Raw genomic sequence first — 16,514 nt, 5'->3', positions numbered from 1 at the left:
AAAAGACCAATTCTGTCCAATATTACCCTTCCAAAATACCAGCCTTGAAGTTTACCAAAAAACTAAACATTTTTGTAGAAAAAAGGATTTGGGACAATCCAGAAATAGTGGGTCCTGCCAAAGATAAAAGCAAGGGATCACCTTCCGGAAGAGGAAGGAAAATAAGGCCTATGAATAACAAAACGAGCATACCTTTAGGTATGCAAAGCTCTATAAAAAATGGCTATTAATCATGTTATTAAAAATAACATCTCTAATAAGAGTTCAGCGGTTTCTGGGAGCAGGGGAGGGCAAAGGTCAAGGTTCCTGGTTTGCTTCCAAATGGGGGAATTTGATCCCTGTATTAAAAAAATCTTAACCAAACCTTGTGTGATATGGATTAAATAAATAATACAGGCCTACTATCCACAATACAAAATACAATATATATTTTTTTAAATAAAGCCTTGATGTTAATATTAAGGCTCTTTTACTTGAGCACACTAACGAAATGTAACGCCATTAGTAAAAATTTCAGTATTTAGATTTTACGGTGTACAATAATCATTTATTAAATATATACATTTTTTACAATGGTATTGCATGATGAAAGCTTAAAATATACAATGTTTTGAAACACTTTAGAACCAGTTGGTGGGCCCTCCAGCGCCCCCTGGCGGCCTTCCCTTTAAATACACATTCTTTCCGAATCTTGAGGTACAAATAACCTTAAATAATATTCTATTCCTAGGTCATTATTAGTCGAAATCGACGCGTCTGCTCTGCTTGATGGTTGAGTGGAGCTTCTTCTGTTGCAGTCGCTCTTTGTTCATCTTCTTTAGTCTGCAGAACCCAAGACACATTGTGTTTAAAGGATAAACCGTTTATACCTTACATGGTAACTCATACAGAATATGCATGAGGTTACAATCTATCAAGTTAAGACGATATAATACAAAAACAGTCATAACTTTATGGGCCTTGAGGAATGAAATATCTGAAAACTGACCACGAAAAAATGTAATCTCCCCTGGTACTATTAAGCATGTCCAAGGGAAAATCTACATCAGTCACATGTACTTCTAATACTTCGTCTTCAATGTGAAACAAACCACCAAATTAGCAAACATTTTTTGTCTAAAACTGTTTTTAAAAGGATCTGGACGTTTTTCTAGGAACTCAAGCTGTTTACATTGATTTACATCTCGACATAGACAACGTCATAAATTAAGTTTGGCAAACCGGCCAGGGGTCTCATTTATAAAACTGTGCGTGGGATCGTTACCAGAAGTGTACGTACGCCCAAAAGCCAAGTTCTGCGTGAGCCAAAAAATATTCAGACTTATAAAACCCTGCGTACGCACACCTATAAGCAATCTTTGCTTTATAAATGACAGAGTGCCTTTTAACCATAATTGGTCAATGCAAACGACCTCATGAATGCGATCTGCATATAAAACAGACTCAGATGCAAGTATTTTGTCTTGTCGGAAACAATGGCAGGGACTAAGAAAAGCAAAAAAGCAAAATTTCACGGCGGCTGAAGTGGAGACACTTGTGGGTGAGGTGGAGGCCCGAAAAGTAGTTTTGTTCGGCGGTCACGGGATTGGGATCACTAACAACAAAAAGCAGAGTGAGTGGCAACATGTTGCTGCAGCAGTGAACTCTGTCAGTGGCACGGAGCGCACAGTCCCAGAATTAAAAAAGAAGAGCCTGACATAACGGTACATATTTTTATGTACCAATAAATCGTTATGGTCCCTGAAGACCTTCTCCCTCCGAATCCTTCCATTTGCATGGTCCTCCAGCAGTGCCAGCAGTGCCATGGTGCAGCATTACGCACGGGGCTCACCGCTGTATTTATAGGGTTACGGTAATAAGACAGACCGAGAACACCTTGGATAATCAGTTTGAAATCACCCACGTAAAATGTTCTTGAACATAACCCCTTTTTGATGCCTGATTTGTCATGAAAAGCATCAAGAGGAACGGACAATAATATAACGATTGTGATGAGGAGTATGTGGCTTGGTTTTCCACACTTGGGATTTAATTGACATTTGATTATGTGTTTACAGTGTCACATAAAAATATTACGTTATTGACACATGTTGGACAGATGCTTTTCTCCATGCAGTCGCACCGTCAGTGGACAGTATGGAGTATTAAATAGAGAATTTTTAATCTGAATTTTCATTTAGATTCTAAGGAGATGTTTCTGGAGTTATAACTGAGAAATAACGCAATTGACTTAAATTATTCTGATTACATAGATTTAACTCATGATACAGGATGAAATTTAACTCATTAAGGGAAATGATAAAACATAATCGTTATTCTCACTCTACATTTCTTCTGTCTGACTACAGTTCACCACCACACCGTCTGTGTCATACAATTCTCCTTTTCCTCCAAACCATGCGTACGCATGGGTCAGAGTTTGCTTTGGGCTGCGCACATTCTCCCGTCAAGTTAGTTTTTTATAGATCACAACCTTGGCGTGGAAAGTCACGTACGCCACTTTCAGCCCCGTTTTGTGCGTACGCAACGGTTATAAATGAGACCCCTGATCCTTTTGAGTCTTTTTAAGCTTCCACCATTCCACCACGAGGAATTTGTTTCTTCCCCTCATTATAGCTGCAGAAACACAATAATCTCTGCTGCATTCTGTTCTTGCTGCATTCTGTTCTTGATGCTTTCTTACTGATTAAGTGTTATCAGTGTTATAATGTATATATTGTGTATGGAGTTATGAAATAGCCTCTTGGAATGGGATGTATGGTACATGTCCCGGTGTGATCGCAGTACTTGGGAGTTAAAAGGTATGGTCAGCCCCTCTCACCTGACAGCCCGCAGGGCAATGTCCTCAGGCGTGGGCTCGCGCGGCTTCTCGCTGGCCTCAGCGATGATGGTGGAGATCTTGTCGATGCAGTCCTCAAGGTTTCGCCGCTGGCTCCTGCTGAGCTCCGACGTCACCAGAAGCTCCCCTGCCTTGTTGATGCGGTTCTTGCTCTTCTCCATAAAAAAGGAAAACTAAATGAAAACATACTGTGTGGCTGTATGGATAGCGGTCAAGATGGACTAAAATGAAACTCCACTCACCAATTCAATGATTTTTTGTCGAACATCTAGTGGGATCCAGTCCGCTGTCTGCACATGGAATCGGATCTCCGCTTTTGTGTTGACTAATGCGAAGAGAATCAAAACGTGAGAAGATGACTCTCTGCAGGCCTGAATCGGTGAAAGCAAGGGGCTTTCATGTTTATATATTTGATATCATGTTTCACATAGCAGACTCACCTTTGTTGACATGCTGTCCTCCAGCACCACCGCTTCGACAGTACGATACTTTGAGCCGATCTACGGCATAAATATACATTACAAGGTATACCATTCCAACGTGCATGTAGAAAACAAAGCATTTTGTGAATTAACCATGAAGAAAATGTGTATCTACCGATAGGAATATGTACTCTGGCAACCTGTAACAATAAATATAGATTAGTCTAGAAGTGGTATAGTAGTATAGTATAGCTCATTCCTAAAGCAAATGAATCATGCATTTACCTGTGAATTGTCTCTTCGCAACGTGTAGCCAAGACTTGAATAGATGACCTGTTTTAAGAAACTGCTGGTTTTAGCACTCTTGAATCTCGCATGTTGAGATATTAGATGGTAAATAAATGAACGAGAAAGTAAATAACGTTGCGCAAAGGAGGTCGCCATTTTGAAGTTTTGCGACTGCTGCTTTACGGCATTTGAGGAGGCAACAAAACTAGGGAAACCAGGGTACTTCATGTAATTTGTAATTTTTTTTTTTTTAGATAAAGCGATATATATTGTGGGGGTCCGTTTCTGTGATTGTTAATGCTTTAGTTTTCTCACTTTAACGAAATCGTGGTTATAATGAGAGCGGTTATAAAAAGACAGGTTCTACCGAGATTTGAACTCGGATCGCTGGATTCAGAGTCCAGAGTGCTAACCATTACACCATAGAACCTATATGGAACCATTCAGGGATTATAACTTTATATATTTATTCCATAGACATGGCAGTTGTGTCAAAATGGCCTTGTTCAGCACTATAATGCATCATTGTCAAAGGGCATTATCATTTACTTTATGTATCCCAATTAAACCTTCTTCCGGATCCTAATAAAGTGTTATCTGTTTTTAACATCTGAATAATTCCAACGTTTCTACAATATCTGTATTATTGTCAAAACCAATTGGGAAATATTGATATTCAAACACATTTATATTTTTAATTAGACAAAGAAATTAAATAATACCCCAGAAATGTATTGGAAATATTTGCATTCCGAGATCAAGGCGTTACCGTTTGCATTCCATATTATTTATTCGTACATGTGATTTTTTGATTGCTGAGGTTTGATCTAATTTAAACTAATTATGAAAGCGTGAAAATAAGATCCACCCCAGATGGGACTCGAACCCACAATCCCTGGCTTAGGAGGCCAGTGCCTTATCCATTAGGCCACTGGGGCTTGTTGAGCCGTCCCACTACTCTCGATGAATATATTATATTCATAATTACATCAAACCTTTAGACCAACGTTAAGTGGTCAAGCCTTTAAACTCACGGAATGGTTTATTATTTATTTGTACGTTGTTTTTGATGTTTGACCCATTATTGGGATTGATTTAGCATATTTATCTAAACCAGGAAATAACGACAATTTTACGCCCTATAACCAATGGAGTACTGACTCACTCAAAATACACTCACGGCTTGAGACGCTGACAGGAACGACGGTACGCCTGGAACGGGATGCTCCAAGTGGGCGTTATGCGCGAGGAAGAAGGCGGGAGATTCCGTTACATGGGTTAAGTGCTGACAGGCGGAATAGAAGAAGAGTTCGTTGCTTATTGTTTACTCTCCTTGTCGTTGTTGTTATATCGTTATCAATTTCATAGCGTTCTCGCTCCAGGGACAGTTGTATGGCGAGGAGAACTCGTAGGTAGTCCGAAACCGGAAATTGCACTGGCCTTGAGTTGTTAGACCGGGATAACGCTAGAATTCAGGATCCTCCCTCAGCCTACGTCTGCACTGCACTGAAACGGAATCAGTTGCTCCCCGTCTTGCTAGCTGCTGCTGAACACAGGCAACTGGAGGAATGGTTAGCGGTTAACTTTTGGTCGTTTCCGATTGTTTTCTTCAAAAATATGAATTTACTACCATCCAATCCGCATGGGAACGGACTCCTTTACGCGGGATTTAACCAGGACCATGGTGAGGAATTGGCACAACGCATTAAACCACCCTAAAAACAGCGGTACTCACGTTAGCTGTGACTCGTCTACTCTCGTTAGCGGGGACGATAGCCTTCTTTAGCTAGCTTCGAAGCCCAGGACAAACACGTCTTTGAGATGTCAACACACAGCGATATATACCCATATAGATATTATATAGACACACAGCGTGTTGACCTTGTAAAAATGTACTACATTTGCTAATGTTAAGTTGCCCCACCACCATCCCAAGGCATTTTGTTGTTAGCTCCTGAGCTACTGAGCCAGGCCACACGGGGCGAACACGGCTGTCATTCACATGCAGAACAACGCTCATAAATACATTGTTCACACTCAATTTTACTTGCGTGTGTGATGGGGTGGAAATGGTTTACATGTTAGTGTGACACTTTCGGCTGATACAACCTAGTTGTTCAAGACTGACGACGCTCACACCTGTCAGTCAACATACTATACTGTTGACACACACTCATTCAATGCTCAAAATGCAATAACTTGCCTTCCCATTCATATTCTTTTTTGTCTTCGTCCATGAAACAATTTGAATGCAGTGCTCAATTATGCATTATTATATCAAGAAATCATTTGTTTTAAACTGATATGATTTCCTTCCAGGTTGCTTCGCCTGCGGAATGGAGACTGGATTTCGTGTGTACAACACAGACCCCCTCAAGGAGAAGGAGAAACAAGGTAACCATGGTAGGGATGATATTACACATAAGGAGATTGGATATTATTTGTTAATGTATGTTGTAATTTAATGATAATCCGATGCGTCACATCGTTGTATTTATTATTGCTTTGTAACATTTCTATCACGATTTTCTCAGTCTGAAAAGTCTTTGTCATAGGACACTTGCAGCAGTTGCACGCAAAAGCATTTATCAAGCATGTAATAGCAATAGAATTTACAATAAACCCAGCCATTCGTTCTTATGCACACAGGGCCACAGAACTCTGACAGCAAACTCAAAGGTACACGCCGTTGATGAGCTGTAATCTGGTTACTCACTGGTGGTTGAGGGTTATAGGGGAAAGTCAATGGTTTAACGCACCCAACACCTCAAGAGGCTGGAGCATGTGACTCGGCACATGACCCTCTTTGCACCTCTTTGGCCAATACGGAAAGAGTTAGGGGGTATAGGAACTTCTCTGGTCAGCGTGTAGACTACTTCTCTCTCTATCTCTCTCCAGTGCTCACTGCCGACACCCACAAAATGATTAGTGGGATTCCCAAGCATGCCGATAGACCCAACTCTCTTGTTTGAATTTTGGAGGATGAAATTCTTGTCACAGTGGTCTGGTGTATGCAGCAGTTTGGAAACTTGCCCTTTGACTAACCTCTCTGGCAATGAAATCAAACTGTAACTAAACTGTGAATGCCCTTTTTTATTTCCCTCAAGGGATGAATAGATATTTTTGGGTTGAAAATCACATCATCCTCCTGACTGGCTGTGTCCTTATTCAACTGCTGCAATTGAGCCCTGTGGTACGCGTGTGTTAAATGACCAGGAGCGTGTTTGTTTTGTGTTGGTCCAGAGTTCCTTGAGGGCGGAGTCGGCCATGTTGAGATGCTGTTCAGGTGCAACTACCTGGCTCTGGTTGGAGGCGGGAAAAAACCCAAGTATCCTCCAAACAAAGGTACGGCTGCAGCTCTTTTTTTTTGTTTCTTTCCAGACACCAAATTAGGAATCGTACTTGCGTACGATTCAGGGTCAAACTCACTTCCGCAATATTTATCCCTGAGTCAGTGTTCCTGTATTTTTTTTCTTTTCCACATGCAACCATTTTCAAATTGTTCACATGCTAGTCATTCTACATTGTTAACTGTTGTAAATAGAGTTGTAACACAAAAATGTAGTGTTGGAAACGTTGGTTAAACTATACCAGGCTATAACCACAATGCCCAAAATATGCCACAAAAGTCTCCCTATATGCAAACTAGTCCACACACACACACACACACACACACACACACACACACACACACACACACACACACACACACACACACACACACACACACACACACACACACACACACACACACACAGCCCTTTTGAAAGTAATGCACTAATGGAGCACCATGTTAGTTTCCTCTTCCATTTATCGTATCCGACGTTCTGTATTTACGGTCAAAATGTCCATCGATTTAATATTTAACATGAATGATAGTGAATAGTGAAACGCATTCACCATCGGCTACACTCTTCTTTGAAGTATTTGTTGTGTTGAGTGGGAACACGATATCTCAACACGGATCTGGCCACAGAGTTCCAAATTTATTCAGGCCTGGCTTATCTTGTCAGAGGATCAGAATGACGAAGGAGCCCAAGGGCTGTGGGCTCTCCTGAACCTCTTTCATATAGGCTCTTGTTGATGCTTCAATTGGCCTTTACTGTGCATTGCTCTGTGCACTGCCTTTGCATTGCTTTGAGTTTGCAGAATCTGCAGTTTTTCTGCGACACACACTCAAGGCAACTGTCTTTCGTATGACGACATCTTAAGTGAAAACCGAGTAAACAAACTATTACCCCCCCCTGGCCTTATTGTTTCGTTTCGGTTGGCTGGGACTCTGTTAGGACAGTCTGATTGGTGGTAATGCTGCTTATTAGATTAACCCTCTTGCAGTGCAGTTGGCATTAGCCTGTAAGGATTGTGTGTGCTGGTCTGACTGTGATCTTCTCTGATAGTGATGATCTGGGACGACCTGAAGAAGAAGACTGTCATTGAGATTGAGTTCTCTACAGAAGTCAAGGCGGTGAAGCTACGGCGGGACAGGTAGAGACATGCCGCGCTCGCTCTGCTGCCATCGATTCATTTATAAATAAAAATCAGCCTTTTTTTTGTTTTGTTTCAAACTGCTGTCGGTAGGATTTCAGAGTTGTAAAGGGAAAGGCGTGAAGAGGGCAAAAAGAAAAAAAAATTACAACCAAAAAAAAGTCCCCTACGTTCATCCACCATTGAGGACTGTTGCATCAAACACCTTTGTCTAGCAGGAGAGATGGATTCCTTAATTGGTCAAAGTGCACTCATCAGTGGTCTAAGATCGAAAGGGTTTCAAACACAGGCAGGCGATCGTGCACCAGAACAGATCTACTCACAGAGCAGTTCACTCACTAATCTCTGACGGGATGGCTTAGACATTCCTACCAAATCACATTTGAATGGTCTTAATTGTCTTAAACCTTCCTGACTGCACCCTTTCTAATCTCTGTCGACTGTTCCACACGGTTAAAGTAGTGGTTGCAACAGGCGTATGGAAAGGTCAAAAGGCACTGGCCTTTCTGTCAAAGATGAGTCAGCAGCCACACTCTTGTAATGACTGCGGTGTGGTATTCAAGATACGAACACAATGGCACTGATGTTCACTTTTACGAAACACAAAGTGTATTCAATGACGGGGCTGGTTTTCACCCATAACAAGTACCCTTTAATGTCACCGATGGACAATCGACAGACGATCAGAGCAGCTGCAGGTTGCAAGCCAAAGTCCACAGCAGTGGACATAAACAGGACGTGTCCCTACTGAAGTTAGGATCCCCTGACCCTGAGGTCTGATCACAAACACAGACTGTGGTTCCAGAGAGATTACCTAGATGTGCAGTGTATACATCCTGTTTTCATATAGTTTCAGGCTGAACCATTTAGAATCCTTTGCTTTTATATCTTCATGGCTGCCTTTTTATTATGCGTTTGTGTGTCTGCGTGAAGATATTGTTGTAATAGGATGTTCATTTTTCAATACCATCACAAAATCCCCCTACATCAGTTGAATGTGTAGCATTAAAGTGAGTAGCAATTTCATCAGGCAGGCACACACATTCTCCCTGACCGATGTGTAGTGTGTCAGACCGTCTCTATGGCTTTATAATGTTATATTGGGTTTTTCCGCTCATAACCTACCCCTTTAACAAATATTAACAGTGCATGTTTATTAACTAGTGGGCTCAAGGAAGTTGCCTCCAGGAAATACACTAGTTATATATCTTTGTTATAAGGAGGAGGAACAAATACCACACGGATACATATGCTCTTTCAACAACCCAGGCACACCCTTCCAATCACACAGTCTTCTACATGTAGCCATATCCATACCGTGGCTGTCGCATCACAACCCCCATACCTAGACTAAATTTTGCAATATCGATTCATAGGGCATTGAGATCGATTATTATTACTTTTTGATTTTTTGTTACCATTATTATTATTTTTGCACTTTAAGAAACAATGCCTTAATGCAATTTTCAGTGATGGAATGTTGTACTTCAAGTACACTTTCACTTGCAATTTCTTTCTAATTACAAATATTGCACTTTTGAGACAGATTTGTTTACATCTCAAGTTTAAACCGTCCAATTTACAAGTTTGCACTTAAAAGCTGTTGTTTAAGGCATAGTGAAAAAATAAAGTACATTTGTATTTTGTAACGCAGTTGAGCCATTTATTATTTAAGAGCAAATTGAATCGAAAGTAATCGAATCGATTTAGGAAACTGGCCACGATAGCCAGCCCTACTGGTTGGCCCCGCCCATTCTGCCGGCGATTTGAGGTCGCCCTGCAGCAGGGTACGGAGAAGAGCAATACATTTCTTTCTGCTTCCGATTCATTTTTGCTGGCTTTACCCCCTGGCGCGCTATTGGCTGGTCTAACAACGACGACAGGGAAGGCGACGGCAAGCAGCCAATCGATCGCGCCTCTTGTGCTGTAGAAAAGGACAGCAGCCTCGCCTAGACCACCGTGCAACCCTACGGATGTGTATGTGAACGGTGTTTCTGCTGCCCCTCAGGATCGTGGTGGTGTTGGACTCCATGATCAAAGTGTTCACCTTCACCCACAACCCCCACCAGCTGCACGTCTTCGAGACCTGCTATAATCCCAAAGGTCAGTCTGCCGCGCAGCTCTCGGCTCTCTGTGGCTAATGCCCGGTCTGGACGTCCACTATGCTGTTGGTCACGCTTTTGTTTTTAACCTTTCCACTTACTTTTTGTATATGCTTGATTTGTAGTGAATTTTAACATTGAGTTAATTAATAACCAATCAATACCCATTTCAGTTGGAGTTTACTAACGCGTTGGATGAAAATCTATTGAACGAAATATTCCGTCTGTTCAGAAAGCTTTTCTGAATGTTTTATAGTATAGAGTTATACTATAGCTCCACTTCAGTTCTTTCACTATGGACAGTACAAGAGTCCTATATAATACCACATCCGTCGCTGCGTCGTCATCACGTCTCACACTCCTGTCCCCCTCTGCGCCCCCCTCAGGTCTGTGCGTGCTGTGTCCGAACAGCAACAACTCCTTGCTGGCCTTCCCTGGCACCCACTCGGGCCACGTGCAGATCGTGGACCTGGCCAACACGGAGAAGCCCCCAGTGGACATCCCGGCCCACGAGGGCGCCCTCTGCTGCATCGCGCTCAACCTGCAGGGCAACAGGATAGCCACCGCCTCCGAGAAAGTACGCCTCCACTTTTGGCGATTTTGGCTTGGTTTGGCGCAGACGAAAATGATGATCGCAAGTTAAGATCGCAAACAGTGCGTGCACTTTGCAGGGCAGCCTGCCAACCGAGTCTACCTATTGGCAAACGCCCGCGCTCCGATACACTGCTGGGTGCAATCAATTACATGGTACCGTTGAACCAATGGCAGTACTGTGTGAATGATTGCGCTTTTTCACACTATAATAGTATATAATGCAGTTCCACAGACTATGAAAAAACTTTTTCTTTTAAGTACATCTGGGCCTAAAGACTCTTGCTCGGAGTCCTTTTCAATAAGTCATGCTCGCCCCTTCACCCAAAGGGCCTTTCTTACATCTATCTGTGGTGCTGTTTCCCCCAGGGGACCCTCGTCAGAATCTTCGACACGTCCGCGGGGCAACTCATCCAGGAGTTGAGACGAGGCTCGCAAGCAGCTAGCATTTACTGGTCAGTCCCGTCCCGTCCCCCACCACCTACTAACGCTGCACGTGAAGCCACGACGCCCCGAGGACGCAATGCTGCCTCGGATGGACACACGCTTTCTCCTTTGGTTGTATTTGTATTTGTAAACTTATTGCAAACCTCTCCACATGCAACGTTTGGGTTGGAGCTCACCCCGTCCTCCAAAAGGCTTATTTGCAAAGCGTAGCGCATCGTATTACCTCTACATTAGTTACGGAAATGTTGGTGCGTTCCAGAAATATTTCGTACGGTTTTAGTCCACATGTTTTTTGTGTGTCGCTTTGCTACGACCAGTCCCAGGATGTGTGCGGTGCTAACAGACCTGTTCCGTTGTCTTCCTCCCCAGCATTAACTTCAACCAGGATGCGTCGCTCATCTGCGTGTCCAGCGACCACGGCACCGTCCACATCTTCGCGGCAGAGGACCCCAAAAGAAACAAGCAGTCGAGGTTTAACCAGCTGGCACCTTCCGTCAGCCCTTATAAAATAAGGACTTCATAAACACCTCTATCAAAATGATTCGATACTAGAAAGGACTTGAAAAATGGGACAGAATTGAGCCGAACCTTTCTTTGCGGGCGATCGTTCATGCCGAGGTGTTCCTCTCTCTGCCCTGCAGCCTAGCGTCGGCCAGCTTCCTCCCCAAGTACTTCAGCTCCAAGTGGAGCTTCTCCAAGTTCCAGGTACCATCGGGCTCGCCCTGCGTCTGCGCCTTCGGCACCGAGCAGAACGCCGTCATAGGTACGCCGGGGCCAGCGCCATCCTGGGCCAGGGTCTCTCGCTTTTTAGACGGAGACTGTGGGAGTGTGTGTGTGGTTGATGGCTGCTTGGAGCAGCCTCACCTGGCCCGAGTCAGGCTGATTGGACTCTGGGGCTGGCTGACACTGCACACCTGTACAGCCTCACCTGTGAACTGATTAGTGTGTGTATGTTAAACCGGCTATAGCCGCACACACTCTGGTAGATATCGGGGAGCACCAGCTCATGTATCATTGAACACAAACTTTTACAATAAACTGGTCTTCCAGTCACATCCCCCAGAGTCCTTGTCTGCAGGTCTCCAGTTATTGTCACCTAGAGGCCATGCAGCACCGACACTGAGACTTATCTTTTCACTCTTCTCACTTTTTTTTTATGCTTCTGTGTCGCCCGTTCCATATTGATTCGTAGGCAACTATAAAAATGAGAAGTTGTTCGCGAGAAAACTGTACAATCATCCAACCGACAAAACGTACAAACATGGCCCCGATTCAACCCCAAATGTATCAACTGAAAAAAAAACAAATGAGCGCCCAACAAAAGGTTTGGTTTTGTCCTGTATTACTTGTGGGCTATGATGTTGAGTTAATTCCTCTCTGGTGTTCTTCCGTCCGTCTCTCCTCTTCTCCTGAAGCCATCTGCGCCGACGGCAGCTACTACAAATTCCTGTTCAACCAGAAGGGGGAGTGCTCCCGGGACGTCTACGCCCAGTTCCTCGAGATGACCGACGACAAGATCTGACGCCCCGATCTGTCCCGTTCCCCCCCCCCCCACCCCGAACCCCCACCCCTCCCCAAAACGACTTTGGTTTTTTGTTTGGTCCTCGTCGCCCCCTTCTGCAGACCCACCAATGAGCCCGGTTGAGTTGTATTTTTGCGGTTGTGGTTCTGAGGGGGGAGCGCCCAGCGGTCTATCAGCCGCCCCCCCCCCGGGGCCGGGAAACGAGGCAAGGACGTGTGATGGAAGACTGTACCTGCAGCAGAAGGCCATACAGACGGAGAAGACGCAGAGAGAGAACTCAGACACTGCTTTGGATCGCCTTCCGGACGCTTCCGAAGAACAAGGGAATACAAAGAGGGATTATTTTTTCCTTTTCCTTTCTTTATTTTTTCAAAGGACAATGTATTGCTTTTTACGATGTCTTCCGCTGACTTTGTGAAATACTATGGCTATTTTTTAAATCGCATTGATTCCTACAGGTAACATGGAATTAATAACCTAAAAAAGAACTAGAGATTTGTCAACTAACACCGCCTAACCTAAATCTAGGGAGTGCCTCAGAATGTAGACTGTAGAGCAAGCGTGCATACACAGACGCACGCACACATAAAGTGTGTGTGTGTGTGTGCGATTGTATGTATGTATGTCCGTCCGTCTGTGGTATAATGTACATTTATATCATCGGGACTTGTTTGCAACGCAGGATCCCTGAGAACCAACGACCTGCACTTGGTGGGGGTGCAGGTTTTGGGTTCTATTTTTGATGATGTATCCGAGCTAAGTATTCGTCACCCAACACTTATATTCTCTCTCCGGGGGCTTGGGGAGTCTGTTCACAGGAACCTCCAAAACAATGTCTCCCCTGACGCAAGACATGATGGTGAATCGAGATTTTTACATGTATGAAGAAGATCTACCGGACTGATCACTTAACTACATATAACTGTACAGAATAACCGTTTTTTATTTTCTCATTCTTCTGTTTTGTCTTTTGTTGGTATGTGCAATATATCTCACTTTGTAGGGATTCAATTGGCATTTATTTTTGTGTTCTAGAACCACATCACGGTCCTTTTGATGAGGGTCAAAACATTACCGAAGAAGGTGATGAAACCCAAGTATTATTTTTTTGAATTTGGTCAAAATTGCACTCAACGATTCCTCTCATTTGCTGTGTTCAATACTTAACCGATATACCTTGAGTTAATCGTTTTTGTAAATAGTCATGTTCTCTGCCGGGGCAGTGGCATTCCAGTCAGACAGTAAACACACTGCCTGTTGACCGTAAGGTGAACCAAGTCGACCCTTCTCACAGCGGTGGCCACGCTTTAGCACCCCCTAGTGGCGCCTTCATTTCAAGTGTGCAGCTTAAATGTGCCCAGAAGGTCTGAGAGTCTAGGCGGTAAAATCCCTAATCACGCCGACACATCCAAACTAACACGATTGAGTGCGCCTGTGTTATCCAGCGACGACACTCAGACCAAAAACTGGTCCGTTAGAAATGGGTTTACTGGATTCTGTGTGGCTCGGTAAACACCACCCCCCTCCCATCTGGATCCCAATGGCATCACTTTTATTTAAGAAGCTGGGCTCCACTTTCTTAAAGGGCACATCTTGGGTCTGTGCTCAATAGTTGATTCACTACAGTTAGATTTGCAGCATAATGAGTCTGTTAATTTCAATGTCCAGTGACTTGAAACTACATTTGCTTTGTTCAGTTCTTGGGATTAAATTAGTTTGCAATGGCTTGTTTCAGAATGTGAACCTACAGGCATTCATCACACAGCATACACAACATTGTGCATTGATTAATGCTGCACACAAGTTTAACACATTCAAATGATTGTACAACCCAAAATTGTATTTATGAATAAAACTGCTTTTACGCTAGTGTACATATCTCAATGTGCATATGTTCTGTAGACCTACGAAAGTACCGTGATTGAAAGATTGTGCGTCAAGCCTAGTTATAAAGTAACCTGGACAAATAGTGTACGGGTGTTCCATTCATGATCATGTTTATTTGGGGTTCTTTGCAGCTTTTTCTATACTTGGTGTCCCCTGCTGAACACAGAGGGATGTTTCAAGATACATTTTGACTCTCGTTGCAGTAGAATCAATCAGGTGTTCCAATAAGTAAAAATGAAATAGCATCCCCTTTTCAAAGTCAAGTTTTGATCAATCCATTGGTTTGAAAGAACAAACTTCAGTCTAGTTCAGGGTTATGCAAATTTAGACGTTTTCTCCATTAAAGCAAACAGGCATTGCTGAAGAAGAAACAATTCTTAAATATCAGATATGATCAATATCCCTCTGGGCACGAGTTCTTTACCTATGGATATAGAATATTGTAATATTGCCAGGGTTCTAACCTGGTGTCAGACAGCTTTCGATAAATCTATAAAAATGTATAAAATGAAATAAAAAAAAAAGACTCACAGAAATTGGTCATGGGTTTTAAATTAATTTATAAAAAAAACAAAAAAAAGCAGTGACCCACGGAAGCAGAACATACATCTATCACTTGTATTTTTTTTTCCTCGTGAAAACATAGGATACAATCTGAAATATAATTTTTTTTTTTTTTTTTTAGTAGCCCAACAGAATAAAACGGAGACGGCCACGCTACCGAGACAGCCGCTTGAACTCAAATTTAAAACGGAAAAACAAAAACTGTAATAAAACGAATAAAGCCAAGGATGACGACCAAGGAGGAACGGAAAACACGGAGAACCTAAGTTCGAGGGGTAAGTGCAAACACTGGTCCGAATCCTCTAGCTGAGATTCAGTCTTCAATTTCAACAGTCGGTTTTTTTCTCTGCTCTAGTCGTGTCGTCTAGATGCAGGACATGCAAACTTGGTGAGGCGCTAGGGGGCAAAATACTCATGGGAATATACGTTTATCTCAAAGGCTAGTTGAAAAATATGTATAAAAAAAAACAAAATAGTAACTAGACGTACACTGGTAATAAAATGTTGCATTTGACGGTAGCGGAAGGAAAAGGACAACACAGAACAAAAACAAAAACGAGTCACTCCATATAGTGTTTTCTTTAAGGAAAAGTAAAGGAGACTACATTCATCGGAACCTCATACTCCATGTAACAAAAACGAAAATCCCAGAATACCAGGTCAAGTTTAAACCTTGGTTTTCTTTTCAAAAGACCCCAGTTATAGCTTTAGTAGGTTTAATAATTTCTAGATTATCTGTGCCTTAAGAGACGGAGGTGGGAGAGAGAGAAACGAAATAAAGAAGAAGAGGACCCAAATATACAGAATACTGCAGTATCTACTCACAACGTTGTATTATTACTCTTTATTCTCCTTTAGGTAGGTCATCGCCGAGACTAGCTGCCGATAGATGGGAACGTCCGCGCACGCCGGCCGGTGTGGCCCGCGAACGGAGGAATAGATCAATACCTCCGGCCATGTGGTTCTGGGGTTCTTCGTTGTCGTTTTTGCTTTTTGAGTGTCTGACTCACAACGAGGCGCTCGCCTGTAATGCTACCATAATGTGACGCTGTTGACCCCGCCCCCTCCCTCTCTTCCACCCACCCGGGCATGAATGAATGAATGAATGAATGAATGAATGAGAGAAGGTGGAGGTTGAACCAAAACATGTATAAAAACTGTTGTAGAGCTGCCTTATGGGGTGTGCGCAGCAAGAAATGTTGGTTTGACACTTGCTGGTCGACAGGTCCTTTGATCTGTGGGAGGGGGGGGCTTGGGCTGGGGCAGGAGTTGGGGGCGGGTAGGGCTCAGTTATCAGCAACAACACGGTTTCTTTTTTGCTTTTCAATTTGGTCTTTCGTCGTTCTTCTATCTATCTCATTCCGTTA

General features: G+C 43.1%; 2 protein-coding genes and 2 non-coding genes across 8 annotated transcripts; 1 reads left to right on the top strand and 3 right to left on the bottom strand.

Annotated features, from left to right (window-relative positions):
* Positions 1–519: 519 nt before the first annotated feature.
* mrpl58 (mitochondrial ribosomal protein L58) lies at positions 520–3,742 on the bottom strand. 2 transcript variants are annotated; one of them, XM_030339732.1, is made up of 6 exons: positions 3,547–3,742; positions 3,437–3,461; positions 3,280–3,339; positions 3,082–3,164; positions 2,822–2,994; positions 520–822 (listed from the first exon to the last, which is right to left on the bottom strand). In XM_030339732.1, exons 1-6 carry the CDS (start codon positions 3,703–3,705, stop codon positions 738–740), a joined length of 585 nt encoding a protein of 194 aa, XP_030195592.1. In that variant the 5' UTR covers positions 3,706–3,742; the 3' UTR covers positions 520–737. The 2 variants fall into 2 exon arrangements, with proteins under 2 accessions (XP_030195592.1, XP_030195593.1); XM_030339733.1 differs by having other exon boundaries at positions 2,822–2,991; positions 3,547–3,739.
* A 165-nt stretch (positions 3,743–3,907) lies between these two features.
* Positions 3,908–3,979, bottom strand: trnaq-cug (transfer RNA glutamine (anticodon CUG)). The gene has a single exon. It is a non-coding gene; the product is annotated as a tRNA-Gln (tRNA).
* A 435-nt stretch (positions 3,980–4,414) lies between these two features.
* trnar-ccu (transfer RNA arginine (anticodon CCU)) lies at positions 4,415–4,487 on the bottom strand. Its single transcript has one exon. It is a non-coding gene; the product is annotated as a tRNA-Arg (tRNA).
* A 262-nt stretch (positions 4,488–4,749) lies between these two features.
* wdr45b (WD repeat domain 45B) lies at positions 4,750–14,575 on the top strand. 4 transcript variants are annotated; one of them, XM_030339725.1, is made up of 11 exons: positions 4,750–5,233; positions 5,869–5,952; positions 6,199–6,228; positions 6,793–6,894; positions 7,947–8,034; positions 10,043–10,137; positions 10,523–10,713; positions 11,097–11,182; positions 11,544–11,645; positions 11,816–11,937; positions 12,590–14,575. In XM_030339725.1, exons 1-11 carry the CDS (start codon positions 5,167–5,169, stop codon positions 12,694–12,696), a joined length of 1,074 nt encoding a protein of 357 aa, XP_030195585.1. In that variant the 5' UTR covers positions 4,750–5,166; the 3' UTR covers positions 12,697–14,575. The 4 variants fall into 4 exon arrangements, with proteins under 4 accessions (XP_030195585.1, XP_030195586.1, XP_030195587.1 ...); XM_030339726.1 differs by having other exon boundaries at positions 4,752–5,233; positions 5,869–5,943; XM_030339727.1 differs by lacking the exon at positions 6,199–6,228 and having other exon boundaries at positions 4,752–5,233.
* The last annotated feature ends 1,939 nt before the right edge of the window (positions 14,576–16,514 follow it).

The sequence above is a fragment of the Gadus morhua genome, chromosome 18, assembly GCF_902167405.1.
Source record: "Gadus morhua chromosome 18, gadMor3.0, whole genome shotgun sequence".
NCBI lineage: Eukaryota > Metazoa > Chordata > Actinopteri > Gadiformes > Gadidae > Gadus > Gadus morhua.
Note: the sequence above shows the minus strand (reverse complement) of the source record. Positions and strands in the feature narration are given on the sequence as shown.